The sequence below is a fragment of the Perca flavescens genome, chromosome 23 (assembly GCF_004354835.1).
Source record: "Perca flavescens isolate YP-PL-M2 chromosome 23, PFLA_1.0, whole genome shotgun sequence".
Classification (NCBI taxonomy): Eukaryota; Metazoa; Chordata; class Actinopteri; order Perciformes; family Percidae; genus Perca; species Perca flavescens.
The window spans coordinates 22,142,756-22,165,560 of record NC_041353.1 but is presented as its reverse complement, the minus strand read 5'-3'; the positions used below and the strand labels follow the sequence as shown (position 1 = coordinate 22,165,560).

Sequence of the window (22,805 nt, the reverse complement as noted above, 5' to 3'; positions counted from 1 at the left end):
GCCTGAGTGAGAAGAGAGACAGTTCCCGACAGTTCCCGACCCGCAGACTCAAAGCCGGAAGCTCGCAGACCATGGGATTCACTCGAGAACTCACGAGCCCTCGATGACTCATGAGTTGTTGGTGATTCATGAGTTGTTGATGACTCGTGAGTTGTTGATGACTCGTGAGTTCTCGCGGGAGTCAGTAAATCCCGCAAATCAGCCGGCTACGTTGTCATGAGTGGATCTGAGTGGAGTGAAACAATCGGATGATGTTTTGTCATATATGACCAAAAGTAAATATTGGCCTGTAGATGACTTCAGGCCTGGACCCTTGTCAATCGTGAGAAATTCCTGGCAGATACGACAACGTACACTCAAGTTACAACAATTTCTTTGTTCAGCGCTAAACAATCAAAATGGCCGCCATGCCACACCCAGACCATTTGAGGAAAAGTTTTTCTTTTAATAACTTTTCATCTTTAAGGTTTTCAGATTATACAGACCAAGTTTGAAGTCCACCGGATGAAATCTCTAGGAGGAGTTCGTTAAAGTATAGCACCTTGACTTTTAGGCCTACTTCCTGTTGCCACTAGGGGGCGCTATGACTTTAAGTAAATATCGGCCTTTATTTGTCCTCAGGGTTGGAGTCTTATGAATCCTGAAAAGTACCGAGCCAATCAGAAAATGCACACTCAAGTTACACCCACTTCCTGTTTTGATGGCGAAACGCACAAAATGGCCGCCCCGCCACAGCCACGACGTATGGCAATAAGTTTGTCTTTTAACAACTTTTCATCTGTAACGTCTTAAGATTTTAAATCTGTACAATTTGTCAAGCACATCTGTAAATTTGTCAAGCATAAAACAGCAGATGTAGGGAAATCTTCTTCCTCAACAGTAGCTGTTGTTTGTCCAGTTTGTTGCACAGTAAACATGGAAAGCCTCATACACGCATTTTGGACTTACAGTTCTATTGTAAAAATGTTTCCATTTGGGTATGCCAAATAGGCAAACATTACCTAAAAGGGCTGGATTTATTAACATAAGTAATGTCTGGGAGTTTTCATAAAGCCATTACAGTAGTCTAGCTGTGTGGTCGTGCCAGGCTTTGGAGCAGCAAACTGTGGGTCCAGAATACTTAAGTTTTCTCCAGATTACATGGAAATCACACTCTCCTTGACTAAAAAGAGAAAGAAAAAAAAAAAAACACACTGAAAAACAACTGACATGAACATAAGGGAAAACATTTGAACATTTTCATTGAAAAAATCAGAATGCTAAAATAAATAAATATATAATGATAAACATTCTTTTCAGTATAATTAACTAATTGAGCATCTTTGATCTGTGTAGTCAGAATGAAAACAGATAGCTGTGGTACTTTTTAGGTCACCTTCGCAGAGTGCAGCATCAGATTGCACAGTCCAATTGTTTTCAAAGATGTACATTATGTTGCACAGTGAAGATGAGAGGATCACCTGGGTATGAATTAAGGTATGGCTACCAGAACCGAGCCCGACGGGTCCCGACGGACAAATATTTAGAAATGATGGTCGGGGTCTGGTCGGGCTCGGTCACATCAGCGCGATAAGGCATTTGTTGTAAAATGGTGCTGCGGCTCCTTTAAGAGAGCTCAGGGTGTGTGTAGAGCGGGCAGAAGAGAGATAGAGGAAGAATAAGCAGAAGTGTAGATACGACCGGAGCAGAGTTGGTTGAATAAGTTTAAGTTTTGTACGAAGTGTGTGCGGTGTCCGAAATAAACCCCAGACTGAAAGCCAACTTCAGTCATTTGCTCACCAGAAACGGGATTTTAACCCCGACGTTATTCATTTTATAACGTCGGCCCTGGAGGTAACCAGTCTCACCTGCTTTTCTGACCATGATCAAAGGTTAACACATTGAACATAGTAACAGCTTTTTAACCTGCGCTTGGTGACATTTCCGAATGCCTTCCTACAGTTGCTTAATAAAAGCGAGCTTTCCACACAAACAAACGTAGAACCTGCATGTGTCATTAGTATGAGAATTTTTATTTTTATTTTAACGGTGTCTGTGGCTGTCGGGCTCGGGTCAGGTTCGGTCACGGTTCTGTCGGACGCGGGCCGGGCTCGATTTGGACTCTAGTATGAATCATAATGTTCAACGGTTAGGATACAATACAAATATCCTGGGTGACTAGATTTAGCTTAGTCATTATAATTCTTATGAAAGGTTGACACACGATTTGTTTAGAGATTTCCCATTTGAATTTTTGTAGCAATATAGGCTAAGTAATATCCTTTAGTATAACAAGGTGTCACTTACCACATTGTTTTTGTATTCATTTTTGTATCCAGTACTGGAGGAAGCTGCAGCCATCGATGAAGACTATTACTAAGGCCAGCGCTTGTATAAGAAAGGAGTACAGCATCCTCTTCCTCTTTCTGGCTGTGGCTGTTTTAATCCTTGTGCTACGTAACATGGAGGTCCTGGAAGTGAGAACTTGGTTTTAGTAGAATCACTTGAAGGGTTGATCCTATTTGAAATGTTTAATTTTAGTCCATTTCACTATATTGTTTTCAAATGTGTGTTCAATGTGTATATATTTTTGCTTTCTATAGTTAATTAGCTTTTAGTGCATTTGTCACCATCTCTCCGTAGACCACCAGCCAGTTTCAGCATGAGGTGAACTCCACCATCATGGCCCCGAGAGTTTCCACTGACCCTGACGTGCATCGGGGCTTCTGCACCTTCCAGCCACTGTCCCCTGAGGACGCTGTGGAGGAACGCCTCCTACTGGACTCCATTGCTTGGCCTGAAACTCCACTATTGCCAACTCCTCTTATCCTGGAGCAGACCAGTGACCCAGCTCACAGCACCTTCACCATTCTCCCAGGGAGGGGGGGGAGACAGTGGCACGTAGGGGATCAGCTGGAGGTTAGGATCAATATGTCTGATTTCCAGGGCCGTCCCAAGAAGTCTGGGGGAGACTTGTTACTCGCCCGGCTGCACAACCAGAAGCTTGGTGCAGGTGTGGCTGGACAGGTGGTGGATCATCTGAATGGCAGCTACTCTGCTGTATTCTCTTTACTCTGGGAAGGAGACGCACAGGTTGAGGTAATGCTGCAGACTAACATGTTAAATATTGTTGTAGTGTAGTTTTTTTTTTTTTTTTTTTTTTTATCTATCTGCTAATTGATTGTTCACTTAGCCCCCTTAGTTACTGTTGCTATGTCTATTACACTATTTCTCGCATGGGACGTGCAATTTATAATGATACCGGTTGCAGATTTACCATTACAATTTCAGAAACAATGGGACCTTTTCATTTCAGGCTGAAGAGTCTCCTGTTAGCTTTGTTGCACCTGTTGGGACAGGACTGACAGCTTTATCATTCTTATTGCTAAAAAAGATTTGTAACCTAATAAATTTCCATCTGAGCTGTGGCCCACCTTCAAAGTGAGCCCAGGACTAATCAGCCAGATTAACTGAAATCACTTGTGTAGGTGTTCAGAGTGGGTGTGGTCATGCTGTACTACTCCAATAGCTCCCATATGGTGCTAAAACAGTCTCATATCAAGTAGAAACTCGTGACACACAATGCACAAATAAATGCCAAGTGATTTGTATCTGTAAATCTGTGTTGTATCTTCGCCTCTAATTTGTGACTTGAATTTGTTAAACAATGCACAAATAAATGCAGAGCTATGGAAGTAAATCTGTTTCATTAGATTTTTATATTAAAAAGCCATTGAATTTCTAGCACTGAATATTTAAGCAATGAAATTATGTATCTGAATTTTTTGCCTCTGAATCTTACTCACTTATTCAGTAGCAAAATGTGATGTTTAAAATTCAGTGGTAACATCCGGAAACCCAAGGAAAAGCAATCAATTCTAGAATCTAGATCGGTAGTTTGCCATAGTTGCAGCAGCCAACAACTGTAAACTTTTTACAATTTCCATCTATTTCTATATCTGTCTATTTTACCACTAAATTCACTTCTAAGACTTTTTTATGCGAGAAATCAACTTTGCACAATATGGGCATTTTTACAAAAATTGATGGCGAATTGCACATTTGCTCCAATGTTGTCGGACTTGACAAGCTCCAGTCTGACGTAGGAGTAAGAGAGCAGTGAGAAAGGGCAGAGAGAAAAGTCTCTCTTGAACATAGCCTACAGGTATTTGTAAAACATAAATAATGGCCTATGTCATTTAGACTTAAGGGGAGACACCAAAGCTTATAATTTTCATTAATTGGCTTAAAACAGGGACAATAAATGTATTGCACCAGATATAGGCTATCACAATGGTAATTCCTATCTGTTGTCTCTTTGGCATGTAGGTTATAAGTGCACATCTAGGCTATATAAAAGCATATATTTCCACATAACACTAATGTACAGCTGTAGGACTGACCAGTGTTCAGAAAGGCATTAACAGACCTGAATGACAACGGTACTCTTAAAACTAACCGTTTTGTTGATGTAAATAAAAAACTTTGAGAAGATTTTGGCAAGCAATGTTTTTATACAACCCTCGTTAAATAAACGTATGGTAAAGCGAGAGGTATCTCTCTGCCCTGTCAGACGCTGCTCTCCCACACCTCTGGCTGCAACTGTGTGTGTGTGTGTGTGTGTGTGTGTGTGTGTGTGTGTGTGTGTGTGTGTGTGTGTGTGTGTGTGTGTGAGCCATTATTCATTCACATTACGCCTGCAATCGCTTGTGGAGCTTTTGTGAAAGGCAGATAACCGCAGTGTGTTTTGAGGAAATAAACTTGTCCATGAGTCTTGACAAACTTCCAGCTGGCAGTCGAGACTGGAGCTTCTCATGCCCGACAACATCGGAGCAAATGTGCAATTCGCCATACATTTTTGTAAAACTGCCCATATTCAAACTCAGTTGATTTCTCGCATTAAAAAAGTCTCAGAAGTGAATTTAGTGATGAAATAGCAGACAAAATTGAGTGCTAGATATGCAATGGCTTTTTAATTTCAAAATCCAATGAAACAGATTTACTTCCATACAGAGCGATTCGTATCTGTGAATGTGTATCTGTGTCCATTCCTCTAATTTGTAACTCTTATTTCATCATTTGTAAATTAACTGGATCCTTTTGAGACTGTTTTTCCGCGCCCTGTGTTCCAAACAACTTGTGTCTCAAGTGACAATCCAGCGCTCTCCAGTAGATGGCGGTAATGCCAAAAAATTAAAATTACAGGCACATATATAACAATGATTTACAGATATAAATCACTCCGCATTCATTTGTGCATTACGTTAACAGTCACAAATCACTTTGCATTTATATGCGCATTGTTTCACGAGTTTCAAATTGATACAAGACTGTTTCAGCACCATGCATTCTAAAGGACAAAAAAGGAACAAATACGCTGTCTGAAACCTTTATTTCGTCAAAAAACCTGCTACCTGTGAGTGCCGATCGACGAAACTGTGTTTTTGTACGTAGACAAAATAACAGTATGCAATTACTAGGCCAGTTTTTTACTTTATTTGCATATTTTAATGTGATACAAACCGTAGAACGGCATCTTGCTTAAAAAATACATCAATAAGGCAGTCATTTCCATTCAATGAGCATTACAACTATACATAATGATGACATAACCTTAGTAAATTTAAGAAAGGCACTTAAATACACAGTAAGAAAAGAAGAAAGTCAAAAATGTAATAAAAAATACAGTAAAAGAAATTGAATTGAAATGTGGGATATGCAATCAAATTTCCTTGAGGAAATCTTATAGTACATCTGCTGTAAAAACACTTTTCTCATTAATAATTTGGATATACTCAAAATAATTCTGAAATTCAATTCTAAAGTGATTAAAAGCTGGCAGAGATTTTGAAAATGTAGCTTTATCATTGTGAAATTTTCTTGTAGAATGAATAGGTTGACAATCCGATGTATTGTTTATTATAAGATGTTATAATATAGAATTACATCTTTTGCTTCTAATTTAATTATGTGAAATAGTTAATTTTTCTTACAGAACTCCAAGTATCGGTATACTCCCAGAATAAATGTATAATAGTTTCTTCTTCAATTTTTACAAAATTCACATTTATTATCCACAGCCACAAATCTTGAAAAACTAATTTGTTAGTGAGATAAATATTGTGCAGAACTGTGTCTGACTTGATCCCGACTTGTTCTGACGTCATGCACACGTGGGCAACGATAACCATCATTACATCACGGCGGGCGCTTGTTTTAGAGCCAGGCGCCACAATTGCTTTCCATCGACTGCAATACCCAGGGCATGATGGGAAATGCCTGGCTCTTGGTTTCCTGGTTGAAAGACATGTTTCCCCGGAATGGTTTGAAACGGCTTTGAGATATGATTTCTCTCGTTTGGTGAGTGTGTCTGTGTGGTAACTTAAAGATTACACCTCACGGCAGTATTTCAAATCTGAGGGTTCACAAGGTTCAAATATGTCCTCACAAATCTCTCAATCTTCTATCGCCTCTGCAAAGCTCAAGTTGGAAAGTAAAAGGGCTAAATTGTTGAGGAGATGTGCTTTTAACTCTGGTTCTCTAACTATCTTCTCTATCTAGGTGATGCTGGCTCACCCTAGTGAGGCTATCACAGTGCTGAAGAGGCTGAAGAATGAAGAAGCTGACAGGATAAGCCACAAGAGCCTCTTCCGCTCAGGCTCAATCTCTGAAACTACCATCTGTAATGTCTGCCTACGTCCAACCCAGCAGCCGCTGTGCAACCACACTGACCTCCGTACAGGCGAGCCTTGGTTCTGCTACAAGCCGAAGAAACTGAGCTGTGACGCCAGGATCGACCACGCTAAGGGAACATACAACCAAACCTTTAAGGCCGGAGAGGAGAAGCTCTTTCAAAGGTGAGGGAGCAGAGAGACCGGAGTGGCATTTTGAGTGACTTCTAAGGCCGGTTACACACTGCACTCGTCGCGCGAGCGTGTCAGCCGTGTGGCGTGTCCGTTTATATTTCGGCTCCCATGTTAACAGGTTAGAGCTTACACACTGCCGGCATGAGCGCCGCGCCGGAGACGCGTGCCTGCTAGAAATAGGACCGACGCCTATTTTTCACGCGAGACGCGAGCGTGTTGGAAGCGTTTCCAGGCAAAATAGAATAGGAAAATATGTTTATGTCATTTAGAAATGAATGCATATTAATAAATGACATCTTCATGATAACGATAATTAGACGATATCCTTTAAAAATGTCTTTTTAAAAGTCAGAGTTACTTAATCACTGATTATAATAATGGGCACAGTGTTGAATGAAAACAGTTATTTATTTTCTTTAAAATGTAAGTATTCAAGTAAAACCAATTTAAAGACAAAATACTAATACTATACTAATACTAATTGAACTAGTGTAGGAACATTGAACTTTGAGTACACATTCAGTTGTACACCTCTGCTGTAATGTAAATTGTGCAGCATACAAGCAAGATGAAATCATAATAATAACTGTTGTGGCTGTGACGATAACTGCATCACCGCAATACCGGCGGTGACGTGCCACTACCGTGGTGATGACATCACTACCGCCATCACCGCATTTTTTTTTTTTTTTTTTTTTTTACTTTTTGCTGCCGAAGGTTACAGGAGAACACATGTCGTGTGATATTAAATATTAAGAAAGCAACAATCATTGTTTAGTTATCCTCATTGACAGTGTAGGAGCCACATAGTGTATGTTGTTTATGGTCAAATTTATATTATTTGCAGTGTTTACCATTGCACTTTAGCCTAGCAGCTAGCGGAGTTTCCTTCTGTTTATAGATTAATCCTGACAAAACCGCACGGTTAAATGTCAGCCTGCATGCACGTTTTGTATCCTAAACAGAGCAGCTCATGTTGGTAGTGAGAGCAACAAGTTAGCGGAGTGCCGAGTTGCCCTCTCTGCTCTCTGTCTGCTCAGCTGCTAGACCGCTGTGCTGCTTCAGTGTCTGCACTCGCCATTGTCGGCTAACAATTACTTTATTTTTAACTTTATCGACAATAGAGCTTTCTGAACTGTCTGTGGAATAGATCAACGGAGAGGAGAAAAGGCAACGCGGCCTTAAATGACAGCAAGACACAGTAAAGACTCTGACATTGAGCTGAAATGGAAACACTGCAATCTTTTTATACAGTCTATGACTGCAACATATGTTGTATGGTTTAAGCCGATGCTTTTTCGGGGGTAACGCTATTCACTCTACTGGCAGTATTGACAACAGATAAAGCCACCGTGTCTTGAGAAGCTTGTATTATTATTTATTGTTCACGTTTAACTCACTTTACATCATCTTTGTTATCTCTTTTTCCTCTCACTTTTCCTCACAGCTGCACTCGTACACTACTCTCCGTTACCGCTCGCTCTCCTTGCGCAACCACACGAGCACTGACATCACCTACTTAAGGCACCCTGCTATTCTTGCTCTAACTTACGCTACTCTCTTAAGGGGGTTGCGGTTAACCGCCATACCGCGGTCACAGCGGCCACAGCCCTATAACAAAGGGCTGTGTTCTGTAACATATTGTACACAACCATGTCCTTATTGGAAGCAGTCCTGGAGCTGGGACAGGGCCGTGTCAGACCAGGTTTTGATAGTCTTTCTACTTGGCTGTATAGTCCTTCTGACCGGGATGTATGCTGGGATCAGGAGTAGTTGGATGTGATCTGACTGGCCCAGGTGAGGGAGAGGAGCAGTTCTGTATGCTTTCTTGATGTTATAGTATACATGGTCTAGTGTGTTCTTCCCTCTAGTAACACAATCTACATGCTGGAAAATGCTGGGGAGTACAGACTTTAAGGACGCCTTGTAAAAGTCCCCTGTATCCCCTCCAGATGATCGCGCTGCAGTTTGTTCCCTATGGTTAGCAGTGAGCCAAACTTGTGCTAACGTTAGCATCGGGGGCTATGTAGACGGCAGTGTGCTGTTTTCGTAGTAAATAAAATGGCCTGTATATTACCGACAGGGCTCCAGGTCAGGTGAGCAGTGCTGGGCAACGATCCTACGGTCGGTACTCCATTCATTGTACAAAAAAATGCAGTCCTCCGCTCCGCCTTGTTATTTTCTCATCCTGCCGGTAGCTAGCTAGCTCGGCGTGCTAGCGCCGACAACAACCTGGAGCGCCCGGTCTGGCTGTGTCCTCCGGGATGTTATGAGTCGCCTGGAAGGCTCTCCTAACGGCTGTGTTGTATCGCATTCCTGTATTGATTAGTTCAGTGTGGCTGTACTTGTATAAATATACACCGACAGGAGAGCTAGTAGCCGCTGCACAATCGCGCGCCGCCATCTTTGTTGACATTAGTGAATGTGTAGCGTTCCAATGCGTGTTTTGAAGTGTTTTTTTCTAAGTAATTTAAATACTCGATAATGTTAATTTGCACATTGTTAACACAACAATGATATTATCGTAAACGATATATATCGCCCACCCCTAGGTCTTTTCAATAACATTACCGCCCCCTTTTTCGAAACTTTGCATTTTGTCTTGGCTGTTTTAGCCACCGCAGTTCGCGGGCATGTCTGGGCATGTATCAATGTGTCTGTGTGTGCGCAGCTCTGTGTCTGTCTGTGTGCGCTGTGCAGCTCTGTGTGTGTGTGTGTTTGTGTGTGTGTGTGTGTGTGTGTGTGTGTGTGTGTGTGTGTGTGTGTGTGTGTGTGTGTGTGTGTGTGTGTGTGTGTGAGAAATATGAGACCTGCTATATCGTCTCCAATGAATGTGTATGTGGCTCCTCAACCAGTCAGCGTGCAGCTCATCTAAATATTCATGAGCATACCATATTTGGAAGAAAAGCTCTCATTCCAAATATAGCCCTTAAACAGGGGTGCAGAAGGGCGAAAAAGAAATAGCACCTGGGACATTTTCAGCCCAACCAATGTTACATACCCTATTAGGAGACATTAAGGAACAGTGTGAAATACCCTATATAATCATTTTATCACCCCTTTAAACCTCTATATATGGGCGCCCACTCTATCAACTGAGCTTAATGGGCGCCTGACATTACCGCCCCTTTTTAAGCTGGTATTAAAATCTAATTTGTGATTGGAAAGCTTTAAGTACAAGATAAGGTGTAATGTCCATAGGACACACTGACAATGCCTTCAGACCTGCTAAGACCACATTCAGAGGTGGTCTGGGCCACATGTGACCGTTACATGGCTAAGCTAACCTGGGCTCGTACCACAAAGAACACACAGCTAGCCTAGCTGTGTTTGCATTTAGCATAAGAATGAGACCTGTGCTTGCCTGGATGAGTGTATACTTTCCTACCTAAGAGGGGTTGTGCTGTGTTAAACTGACTCACCATGCCGCTGTTTTAATTCACGTTCCGGAGCCAGGCCTGCTTGCTCTGGTGTCCTCGCCGTTGGGAGCGACCCCTCCTTTAGGGACTCTGCACGCCCTCTCTCCGTGGTGCTTATATATTAAGTCACCTCTTGTAGGTCACCACTTGAAAACATCAAGAAAAGAGAGCCAGTTAAGTGACTTAAGTCTCAAAGTATACCAAACTATATATTTGGAGTTACTAGTGCAGTGCCTGTTTGGAGCGGTTGCCTGTCTGGAACAGACCAATTGCTTGGTTCCCAGTTTATTTTTTCCACAACCTTCTCTCACTATAAGAGCTGGTCAATCAGGCGCAGCCGCGGCTGATCTAGCGATTCAGTGGGTCATTCTTTTTGTGTAGCCAGCACACATCCAGGTACATATGTGGCCCGGCAGAGGGCTCAGCCTGCTAGGGAAGATGCTTCAGTGCACAGAACAGACAGATAAATGTGCACGATTGCCGGCAACACAACATGCTGGAGAGCCCAAGTTCATCTACTGTGTGTTGCATTACCATAAATTTCTTTGGAGTTCGAACAATAATCTGCTGGTGCAGCACGCAGCAGGCTCTGGACAGCAGCGGGGGTGGGGGAGGTTTACTGGCTTTGGCTGCGGTTCACTTTATGCAGCTTCTAATGTAACATGATATACCAAGCAAACTTTTCTTCACGTTAGGGGTTAGCGGATAGCTGACAGGAACATCGCAACTGCTGTGTTGAATAAGGTTAGGAAAAAAGGCGCTACGTAACTCTAGCTTTTCCGTGTCTATTATTTCGCCAAGAGGAAACTTAATAAAAAGCTATTTGCCAACACTAAATATCAAACAAAACCCAGACAATATATCGTATTAAGTTGCTGTGAGCTGTGCATTCGCCACTTCTAAACCGAGGCAGAACATAACCTAATCTTGGAGCTTATTACTCCACAGCGCTGTGCAATACAGTTCTGTTACAGTCATTTTTAGCACTAGTTTGGTCTCCACCATCTCCAGGGGGGAATGCCTGTCTACTGTAGCTTTTAAATGTTATGCTGTTCACTAGCTAGTTGCTAACTTTGTCTGTCTGCTGATTAGTAATAGGTAGTGCACAATTGGAGTTGATGAAGAAAACAGATGCCTGCTGCGTCTTATAAAATATGTTGATGAAAGCGGTAACACTAACCAAAATAGTAAAGTTGCTGGGGTCACAAAATGCAGTGCAAGATGTTTGTCGTCCTTTCTTGTAGTTCTGTTGATAATGTTGTGGTTTGTGTAAGATATACTGTATAATGCATGCTTTTCTTCAGTGGTGTCAACATGAAAGTGTACATACGGGCTTCAGGACCTGCCAGTGTCACCGTGTTGCCAAAAAAGGAAGGTAAAGCATGATTTTTATTACTTTAACTGCCAATTATGATAATTCAATACTGGATGTGCTACAGACAATGAAAGTAAAACAGAGAAAAAACTTTTGTAAAGAACTTAACACTATAAAAATAAAAGTATGGACACATTTTTCCAAAACTGCCTTAGACATACAGTGGGGCAAAAAAAAGTATTTAGTCAGCCACCAATTGTGCAAGTTCTCCCACTTAAAAAGATGAGAGAGGCCTGTGATTTTCATCATAGGTACACTTCAACTATGAGAGACAAAATGAGAAAAAAAAATCTAGAAAATCACATTGTGGGATTTTTATTGAATTAATTGGTAAATTCCTCGGTAAAATAAGTATTTGGTCACCTACAAACAAGCAAGATTTCTGGCTCTCACAGACCTGTTACTTCTTCTTTAAGAGGCTCCTCTGTCCTCCACTCGTTACCTGTATTAATGGCACCTGTTTGAACTTGTTATCAGTATAATAGACACCTGTCCACAACCTCAAACAGTCACACTCCAAACTCCACTATGGCCAAGACCAAAGAGCTGTCAAAGGACACCAGAAACAAAATTGTAGACCTGCACCAGGCTGGGAAGAATCTGCAATAGGTAAGCAGCTTGGTGTGAAGAAATCAACTGTGGGAGAAATTATTAGAAAATGGAAGACATACAAGACCACTGATAATCTCCCTCGATCTGGGGATCCATGCAAGATCTCACCCCGTGGGGTCAAAATGATCACAAGAACAGTGAGCAAAAATCCCAGAACCACACGGGGGGACCTAGTGAATGACCTGCAGAGAGCTGGGACCAAAGTAACAAAGTCTACCATCAGTAACACACTACGCCGCAAGGATCTCAAATCCTGCAGTGCCAGACGTGTGCCCCTGCTTAAGCCAGTACATGTCCAGGCCCGTCTCGTTTGCTAGACAGCATTTGGATGATCCAGAAGAGGATTGGGAGAATGTCATATTTTCAGATGAAACCAAAATAGAACTTTTTGGTAAAAACTCAACTCGTCGTGTTTGGAGGAGAAAGAATGCTGAGTTGCATCCAAAGAACACCATACCTACTGTGAAGCATGGGGGTGGAAACATCTGGACGACTGATCCGTGTTAAGGAAAGAATGAATGGGGCCATGTATCGTGAGATTATGAGTGAAAACCTCCTTCCATCAGCAAGGGCATTGAAGATGAAACGTGGCTGGGTCTTTCAGCATGACACTGGCCCAATCCCAAAGTGAGCCCTGAGGACTAAGGACTAAAGACTCACAGACTTAAGTGATCTCAGGTACTAAGTGAGCGAGTGTGTGAGGCCACATGGGCTCAGATAGGTATAAATGGGATTGGGACAGCACTTCACGAGATCACATGTTACCTTGGCGACGTTTAATAACAAAGATGTTGCTGACACTTGCCGGTTTGAGAATCTTCATTTTAAGTTTGTTGCTTTCCACACGGCCAAGGCCCAGGAGACGGCTGCCTGATTCCAAACTCTTGTTTTACAAGCTGGACAACAGGTTGGTCTGTTCCGTGGCCGTGTGTCGTGCTGTTGTTTACCTTTGTAATTTCCGGATTTCCATACGGTCTCCGCGATGTAAACGTCTGGCGCTTTGAACTGTGGGTAATTCCCTTTGGTGAAGTCTGCATCGATGCAGACTCACGGAAAGGGCTCGGTAAGTGTGTACTCAAACCCTCACGCCCTTTGAAATTCGACATTGGGACAACCCTAAGCCCTTACGAATTTCGCGAGAACGCGCACCAAAGTCCGTGAGTCTGTGAGTCCGGACTTTGGGATTGGGCCAATGATCCCAAACACACCGCCCGGGCAACGAAGGAGTGGCTTTGTAAGAAGCCTTTCAAGGTCCTGGAGTGGCCTAGCCAGAGTCTCCAGATCTCAACCCCATAGAAAATGGAGGGAGTTGAAAGTCCATGTTGCCCAGCGACAGCCCCAAAACATCACTACTCTAGAGGAGATCTGCATGGAGGAATGGGCCAAAATACCAGCAACAGTGTGTGAAAACCTTGTGAAGAAAACATTTGACCTCTGTCATTGCCAACAAGGGGTATATAACAAAGTATTGAGTTGAACTTTTGTTATTGACCAAATACTTATTTTCCACCATAATTTGCAAATAAATTCATTAAAAATCCTACAATGTGATTTTCTGGATTTTTTTTCTCATTTTGTCTCTCATAGTTGAAGTGTACCTATGATGAAAATTACAGGCCTCTCTAATCTTTTTAAGTGGGAGAACTTGCACAATTGGTGGCTGACTAAATACTTCTTTACCCCACTGTAATTCCTTTAACCCTTGATATAAGGTGATAGTCAAGGGCGGACTGGCCATCTGGCATACTGGCACTTTCCTGGTGGGCCGACGTGCTTTTTGGGCCACTGCTGACACTTTATTTATTTTTTCATTTGTTCGGCCCATAAAAGTGGTAGGCTTATATCGGCGGCCCATTGTTTTTTCAATTGACACTGGACTGGCCCAAAACACTTTAGTCAAAAATATCACATAGAGGTTTTCTGTCCCTAAACAAACACCCCCTACTTTCACAATGAAATGGATAGTCCGTAACGGTGCGCGGTGCAAAAGATAAACACAGTTGCAGTGCAGTTTCAGTGTGCATCTGCCAGGCTAGAATAGTGATAGAGATCATGGAGAAGAAACGCAAAGGAGGTGCAGAGAAGCTGCATGAGAAAAAGAAACAGGCCCTTCAGCTAGACGCTGCGAAATGTGTCAAATTGACAGACATGTTTTTGGCAGTAGCAGGACCTTCATCAGCTCCCATGGCTGATGGTGGTGATGGTGTCAGCGGCAGTGGCATGCACAGTGAGGAAGAGAGGGACAGAGATCAGGGAGTGAAGGGTAGAACCTGCGGTAAGCAGAATGCCCCTTAAAACACTTTGGGCCTTGATAAAACTGAGCCAAAAACAAGTGGTGAACAAACTGTTGATAATAACACTACAACAATATTGCATTAGTTTGGCTAAGTGCGCGGGTATCTGAGTCTTGACTGACAATGTTTTCACCATTTTATTATTATTAGGCTACTTTCATTCAACAAAGTAGGCTAACCTTCATCTTAATAAGCAAAACACCACCTTAAGGTTCATCAAGCCTTAAGCTTGTGCTTGTGTATTTGTGTCCTTAAAGTAGCCTTGATAAACATTGCACATCATGCAAACTTTCTTAACGAGAATTGTAGCTTTTCTATCTGCCTTGGCAGACAAAAACTCATGATAGACCTCTTTAAATTAAAGCACCCGGCCTCTTCAGTCATAAAAAATGATTAAAAAAAATACAGTGTGTGTATATGTATATATATATATATATATATATATATATATATATATATTAATAAATGGCACTTTTAAAAAAATTATGTGTCAACTCTCACTGATTCTTGCTTACTCATTACGTGGCGTTTTAAGGAGTAGGAGTTGGTATACATATTCAGGGGAGCGCAAGGACGGGTGGTATTTGTGATCTTATGTGATGGGCCGGTCTGGGCCAAAATGCCAGGGCCAATTTTTGGTCCCAGTCCAGCCCTGGTGATAGTAGGCTGAATTAGTAACTTAAGTCTTAATGGCCCTCATTTATGAAACGTGCGTACGACCTAAAACATGCGTAGGATGGGCGTACGCAAATTCCTACGCAAAGCTCGGCATTTATCAATTTGAACATGAGCGTAGGCTGCGATAAAATTTTACGTCTGGTCTGAACTCGTGTACGCAAGTTTTCCAGTCAGCGTGGACTTGCGGTGCAGCATATAATCAGTTTAACAGGAGAAGTCATCAGTTGATCACTTCTCAGCAATGGCAGATCTGGCTCTTTTAGAAGACCTCTATGCGCCGGTACAACAGTGCACACGTACGCTCACATGCCACGATGGAGCGCTCCATCGGACTGATTAAGGGCAGATGGCTCTGTCTTGCATCAGCGGGGGGGACCCTACTATATATGCCAGAAAAAGTCTGCAACATTGTTTTAGCCTGTGGGGTTCTGCACAACATCGCGCAGGTAAACTGGGTTCCATAAATGTAGTGATGGAGCCAGATGACCCGATGCCCAGAGAGCAGTGTCCAGCACAGCCCCAACTGGGGACTATATGAAGGAGACAGGGGGGAGGGGACACGTACTCTCCCTCAGCTGTTGCCTGGTTCTGACTCATGACACGAGTAAAATGAAAGACACTGCATAAACTCCACTACTGTGTGTTTATTTAAATATTAGGTACACCATGTAGGCCTAAGAGATTGCAATATAAGCCTGTATATTACTATTAGGACTATAGCATACATATGTGAAGGATGTATAAATTAAATAACCTTCAGCTGGAGTCCGATTTTACTACGGCAACACTGTTGACCGCATCAGTGATCTCTTTCCATTCCTCGTTCTTTCTACAGCCTTTCATAACAGTTTTCAGGCTGCCAAAAAGTACACACGTTAGTGCAAATGAACCTGAGAAGTCAGGGATTCAATCCCCACCTCTGAAAGGTGACGCTTCTTAGCTGGATTATGTCTCGCCATGTCATAAATTGTAGGGGCGAGGCCTCAAAAGAATATATTAGGGCGTATATTTAAATTACGATCGTTTCCAGCCGCTGCATTTATCAACGTACGACCATTCTTACGCTCTGATTGGTGTGATACGAACGTTTCATGAATCACACATGAAGCCTGTCGTAAGATGATTTCTGCACTCATATCTGTGCTGGTTTCTACGTTACGTTGATAAATGAGGGCCAGTGTGTTTTTGAAATCCTCGTCCAAGGTTTTTAACATTGCAGATTGAAGCTGAGCACTGACTTCTCCTTGTTTCTCTTTGGTCCACCAGCCTAAATAACCCCATCCCTATCCTTTATCTTCCTCTCAGGTCAACCAAAGATGGATAGCAGCATTGTCAAGGTTGGACCATCTGGCTATTACTACCAGGGTGTTTGGCAAGCACTAGGTGGTACCACAGTTCGTCAATTCAACGCATCTGCTATCAGTCAGTGTTTGAAAGGCAAGGTGGTCCACATGTGTGGGGACTCCACCGTCAGGCAGTTTTTTGAATTCCTCAACGCAGCACTACCAGGTAGCTGATCCACAGAGATTTATGGCAACAGTTTGATTTTGTTCACACTGCAGCTGAATCTGTTCGCTCTGTAATACTTTTAGGTCTTAAGGAGTTTGACCTGCACAGCCAGAGGCTAGCTGGACCTTTCATGGCCTTGGACTATGCAAACAACATCTTGGTGAAATTCCGCTTCCACGCTCCTCCTATCCAGAGTCCTCCTGTCCTAACCAACATGCTTCGTTACATCGCCAATGAAATAGATGACTTAATCGGAGGCACTGACACTGTTGTAGTTTTTGGCATCTGGGCTCACTTTGCCACTTACCCGATGCAGATCTACATCCGGCGGCTGAAGAGCATCCACAGGGCGGTGGTGCGGCTGCTGGACAGGGCTCCAGGGACGGTGGTCATCATCCGGACCGGGACCCCCAGAGACGTGACGCTAATTTACAATGACTGGCACTCGCTGCAGTGTTATAAGGTGCTCAGAACCATGTTCAAAGGACTGAACGTTCATCTGATCGATGCCTGGGAGATGGTCCTTGCCCACCACCTGCCGCACAACGTCCATCCACCACCTCCCATTGTTGGGAATATGATTAACGTTCTTTTGTCCTACACGTGTCCTCAAATGGGCGGCTAGATGTGTGTTTGTTGGGGAAGAGAAGTGGTGATTCAAGCACACGCTGAGTTTACATCTTATCTTTTGTTGCAATTTTCTTTATTTTGTATCTGCAAAACCTGGGAAATATAAGTAAAATCCAACTGTAAAATCCACCTGTCCAATCCAGCCCCATAAAATTTGAAGTGGGGAGTATTTTTTATTTAAAGTATGTATATATAATGGTTGTTTGAACTTAATGTGAAGTGTACTTAATTTTAATTACATTGTGTGTTTTCTGTAACCTAACAGTCGGCTGCAGTAACTTTAGCAGCAGGCTTACGAAAATAATGTGTAGTTTGAGTTGGCTTTTGTTTCATATCTACTTCAGTGATTTACATTAGTTCAGTTTATGTTTGCACAGAGAATGACCGACAGGCAACGTTGTTTTTCCTAGGTGACTCGCAACACATACAGGGTAAATTTATGTCCAAAACATTACGTATCCTTGTGCTATTGTAAGTGGGTATATGGACATTCTCGACCTTTCCTATATGGTGTATACCTGCGTATCACGTACACTACACCACTCAACAAAATGCAGATACCCTTAAAGGGCAACTATTACAGTATATAGTATTTTCAGGATAATACTTGTAGTTTGTGTTTCTACTTTTTCTCATACTGCCAATGGCAATGGCACCTGTATTCACCCTCTGTATGAGCGCATAAACATGACAATAAAGTTAAATCTAATGAATCCGTCTCTTTAAGCCCCTCTCCCGAAAAAGCCCAGTCTGCTCTGATTGGCCAGAGTGTTTTCTGGAATGTAACCCAGGTCTCCCACACCAAAGGCATGTGTCATTGACAACTGCATCGGTCTTAAACTAGCAACAAGCTGCGTGCAACTTATTTGTAGTGATAGTCTCTCTCTCTCTCCCTGTCAGTATAGTAGCTCACTCTACCTGGACTAGTAACGTATCAGCATGCGGTAACCATGCTCTGCGCCTCGGCTTGGACACAGCTGTCTCGAGCGAGAGAGAAAAAAGCGGTAACGTGGAACGCTATCACACTTTCCTTTATCCCCTCATTTGACTAACTTTGTGGATATTACTGTGTGCATGCATGAATAAGTAAGTCTGATGACGATGTTATGTAGGATTTATGTACGTTAGCAACAGTAGGCTAATTCACGAGGGTGCTATTTAATGTGTGAGCTAATACTGCGCATCTGTTAATGTGCAAAGTTATGTTTCTGTTTATTGAATGCGTTATTCAGTGCTAATATAACCGATAATGTAGTTTAAACTTAGTAATGGTATATTAGGTTATTACTGTTGCTCTGTTAAAGGCAAACGTTCCACTTTCCTGTCGTTAAGCAGATCACGGATATGTGATTGAGTCTATACTTTACGGCACTGTAGTTAAGTGAAAGTAGGTCAAGCTGTTATTTACTGCCCCTACCAGCGCCAGCATTTAATACTGTCTATTTACAGAGGGCATTTAAATGTATGTCAGATTGTTTCTATGTTAATTGTTAGGCCATAGTAGTAGAAACAACTACAGAAATCAAGACTCATCAGACCAGGCAACATTTTTCCAGTCTTCAACTGTCCAAGTTTGGTGAGCTTGTGCAAATTGTAGCCTCATTTTCCTATTTTTAGTGGAGATGAGTGGTACCCGGTGGGGTCTTCTGCTGGTGTAGCCCATCCGCCTCAAGGTTGTGCGTGTTGTGGCTTCACAAATGCTTTGCTGCATACCTCGGTTGTAACGAGTGGTTATTTGAGTCAAAGTTGATCTTCTATCAGCTGGAATCAGTCGGCCCATTCTCTTCTGACCTCTAGCATCAACAAGGCATTTTCGCCCCCCAGGACTGCAGCATACTGCATGTTTTTCCTTTTTCAGACCATTCTTTGTAAACCCCAGAAATGGTTGTGCGTGAAAATCCCGGTAACTGAGCAGATTGTTAAATAATCACGCAGGTCTGCTGGTTGAAGGAGCAGGGGGGGTGGTCAAGTTTTTGTAAATGGTGTCATAGGCGCCTATGAATGGTGTTGATTTTGGATTGAAAAAAAGTTGCATTTCTCCACTGTAAAGGTGGACAAATGCAACTTTAGCAGTTAGCAGAGTTAGCAAGTATTTGTTGCTTCTTTCAACGTTTGACATGCAGACAAAGCGACAAATACCTCGGAAAAACATTCGAAAAAAATTGTCAAAAAGCGACAAAAACTTTGAATGGCGCAGCCTTTCGCAATGTGTTTATTGCATAAGTTGATTATGTAATGACGATAGAAAAAATGACTGGCTATTTTGCAGCTGCACCATGGCTCTGTCCGGTGCTCACCCATGGCGATTGGATTGGTTTAAAGAAATGAGCCAATAAACCAGAGCACGTTTTTCTCCCATCCAGGAATGCTGTGTGGATTGGTCAGACCCTCCTCCGTAGCGCTGTGGAGGAAGGTCTGGCAAAGCGAGACAACAGGGGAACTTACCTCCATTGCTGTCTTGGCTTGTGGTGATGGCGGTGTGAGTGAAAGTTGGCCCAGCTGTAGGGGCATCTGTCAAGATCACAATTGTGGTTGTCCCCACCAGTCTGTGTGACAGGTGCTTGAGTCCCAGAGGTTTTGGGGGTGCCAGGTGTCTGCAGCGCGGCATTGTTGAAGGATACCGCTGAACCACCGCTGCTGTCAGCTGTTGTAGCTTTTTCAGCTGTTGCAGCTGGGGGTGTGGTCTTTGGTTGGCTGAGGGTAGTAGCAGCAGGAGTTGCTCTAGGGGAAGGCACCAATAGATGGTAGTGGGATGTGCTTGGTTGTTTGTGACAGTGGATGCTTGTGTTTGGGTGGGGGTTGGCTTGTCCGATGTAGCAGGCATCATGGTGTTAGTAGGCGTGGTGACCACAGGAATTGGTTTAGCGGGAGTTGGTGCCTGAGTAGGTATAGTTATCTTACCAGAACCAGCAGTTGGTGGTGCTCCAGTTGTGCCACCAACAGTTTGACTGCCTTACGGTTAACAGTTGGCGCAGCAGATGCCCCGGTCGAGACAGTAGGATCATTCTTTGTCACAGTAGGTTTAGTCTGAACGCCTGAACAGGCGCTGTGGAATATGGGAAGGAAAAACATGACTATTAGGTACAGAACGCTGCTAAATGGGTAGCATGTACATCAACCAATGAGTGGCAAATATTCACATGTATACGGTGGCCCTGAGAGGCCACAGCACGCAACAATAAGACAACACATGCAAATAAACCACAGCACGCAACAATAAAACACATGCAAATAAACCACAGCACACAACAATAAGACAACACATGCAAATAAACCACAGCACGCAACAATAAGATATATATGCAAATTGTATATATATATATATATGTTTTAAAGACATTTAGTTATTTACACTGTGTTCTGCCATTATCTAATGCTAGGGTATTTGATGCTATCCTATATTCCACGCAGTCGGGCCATCTCCTCCTCCTGTGCTCTGTAGCGGACAATGTGACGGCAAGACAGCGCCGATTAAATATTAAGAACACATTTTTATTGAAGATTTGAGTTGGATTTTACAAGGTGTTTATGGAACAGTTATCACTCAGTACAAGCGCAAATAATACTGCTGGATTTCATCTTCATGGTAATGTGGATGATATGGAGTGAAAGAATGTGCGTGAGGCATCAATACTAGAAAATATTAAGAGTAATCTTATTCCCATTTACTTTCTGCAGTCACCACCTCACCATCTGCGTCCCCAATTCCTATTTTGTCTCCAAAATGTGCGTACGCATGTTTCAGAGTTTGCGTGGAGGACCGCGCATTGTCCCGTCAAGTTTTTTTTTTTTTTTTTATAAATCACAACCTTTGTGTGGGAAATGGCGTACGCACATTTTCAGCCCCGTTTTGTGCATACGCCACGTTTATAAATGAGACCCCTTGTCACTTTTAAAAAGACAGTTCTTCACCATTTGCTTTGGATTTCAAATTAAAATGAAATCTTGCTCAAGCTGAGGATTTAAAAGAAAACAGTAATGACTGGATGTTATGTTGTGTGGCTAGACTGAAGAAACTGTTACCATGACAGTGTAAGACCCACATTTGGTTGATTACGGAATGCAACAAAACTACGCAATGTGTCAATTCAATACTACACACCAATTCCAAGCATGTGTAACTATTTACAGTAGTATGTTCACACTGGAAAAGTGGCAAGGCTAAGCATACTCACAACAGTCAGTATTCTGCTTACAAAAATGCTTGATTCTGAGTGTGCTGTGTGCCACTGACCCACAATGCAATGCAACAAGGAAATAAAAAAGCAACTTACAGCTGCAAAAAAATGTAAATGAATTGCAAATGATGTTAAGACGGCTGCCAAATTGTCTTGTAAAACAACAAGTCCAACAAATTGTTGCATTCCATTCAGCGGAAAAAAGTAGTGTGAAAAAAATCTAAATCTACGGTCCACAATACTTGAGATAAAATACTTAAGTACAAGTGTGGTGAAATTTCCAGAAACACCATGTTGTGGTATGATGACACAAAGGGAAAAGCTTAGACAACATCCGGTCATTCATTGGTCACAGGTCAGGGGATGAGAACATTCAGTCTCTAATAACCAAAACTGTTCATGTATAATTATGTTAGTCTCTCTACAGATTCAGGGAATCTAGGCAGCTGTATGATAACAGAATGTTTTGTCTCAGGACTGTCTCCTTTTGGAGGTCGGTGGGCCAGCCACACTTTAGCATACTTCCCAGAGAGAGAGAGAGAGAGAGAGAGAGAGAGAAAGAGAGAGAGGCTGAACTAGGCTTTAGCATCTGTGTTTTAAGCATCTGCAATACATTTGTTTCCCTTAAAGGTTCAGCTAAATGTAACACCTCCAGCATGAGTTTAAATATTCCTTCAGGAAGACAGGAACTTCAGAGAGTTGAGACGGCACTGCACAATAACACACTGTGGTTAAACTGTACTGCCTGCTTAATTGTCTCCTTAATTGAGTGTTGATTAAATGTGCCTGTGTAATTCGTCAATGTCTCCCAAACCTTCTTGGGGGTGGTAGTAGCTCAGTCTGCAGGGAGTAGGGTTGGGAACCAAAAGTATGGGGGTGGAATGGAAGCTGGAAAAGCGCCAGTTCACCTCCTGGGGACTGCCAAGGTGCTCTTGAGCAAGGCACCGAACCCCCAACTGCTCGGGGCGCCTGTCCATCAACAGCTGCAGCCCCCTCACTGACATCTCTCCATTAGTGCATGTATAGGTACTGAGCAACTGTGTGTAGTTCAGGCCTGTGTGTAATGTGAATAACGGAGTGAAAACATTATTAATTCCACAAGGGAAATTACAAAGTATAAATTATTATTATTATTATTATTAATGTATGTTAAATGAGTATTTCCTTAACATCAGAGCGACATTGCCATCTCTAAAAACATACACAAGGAAATACAATTGTGGCAAAAAAGCATACTTAATATATAGAATTATACTGAGCTCAAA

General features: G+C 42.5%; 1 protein-coding gene across 1 annotated transcript in view; it reads left to right on the top strand.

The window, feature by feature from the left end:
* LOC114549845 (NXPE family member 3) overlaps positions 1 to 18,084 on the top strand; it is a 70,271-nt gene extending 52,187 nt beyond the window's left edge. Inside the window, exons 2-7 of the mRNA XM_028570131.1 lie at positions 2,319 to 2,456; positions 2,623 to 3,078; positions 6,541 to 6,836; positions 11,569 to 11,639; positions 16,529 to 16,732; positions 16,816 to 18,084. Of these exons, the coding sequence (XP_028425932.1) occupies positions 2,343 to 2,456; positions 2,623 to 3,078; positions 6,541 to 6,836; positions 11,569 to 11,639; positions 16,529 to 16,732; positions 16,816 to 17,357 (1,683 nt within the window). The 5' untranslated portion in view covers positions 2,319 to 2,342 and the 3' untranslated portion in view covers positions 17,358 to 18,084. The remainder of the gene's footprint in view (positions 1 to 2,318; positions 2,457 to 2,622; positions 3,079 to 6,540; positions 6,837 to 11,568; positions 11,640 to 16,528; positions 16,733 to 16,815) is intronic.
* The last annotated feature ends 4,721 nt before the right edge of the window (positions 18,085 to 22,805 follow it).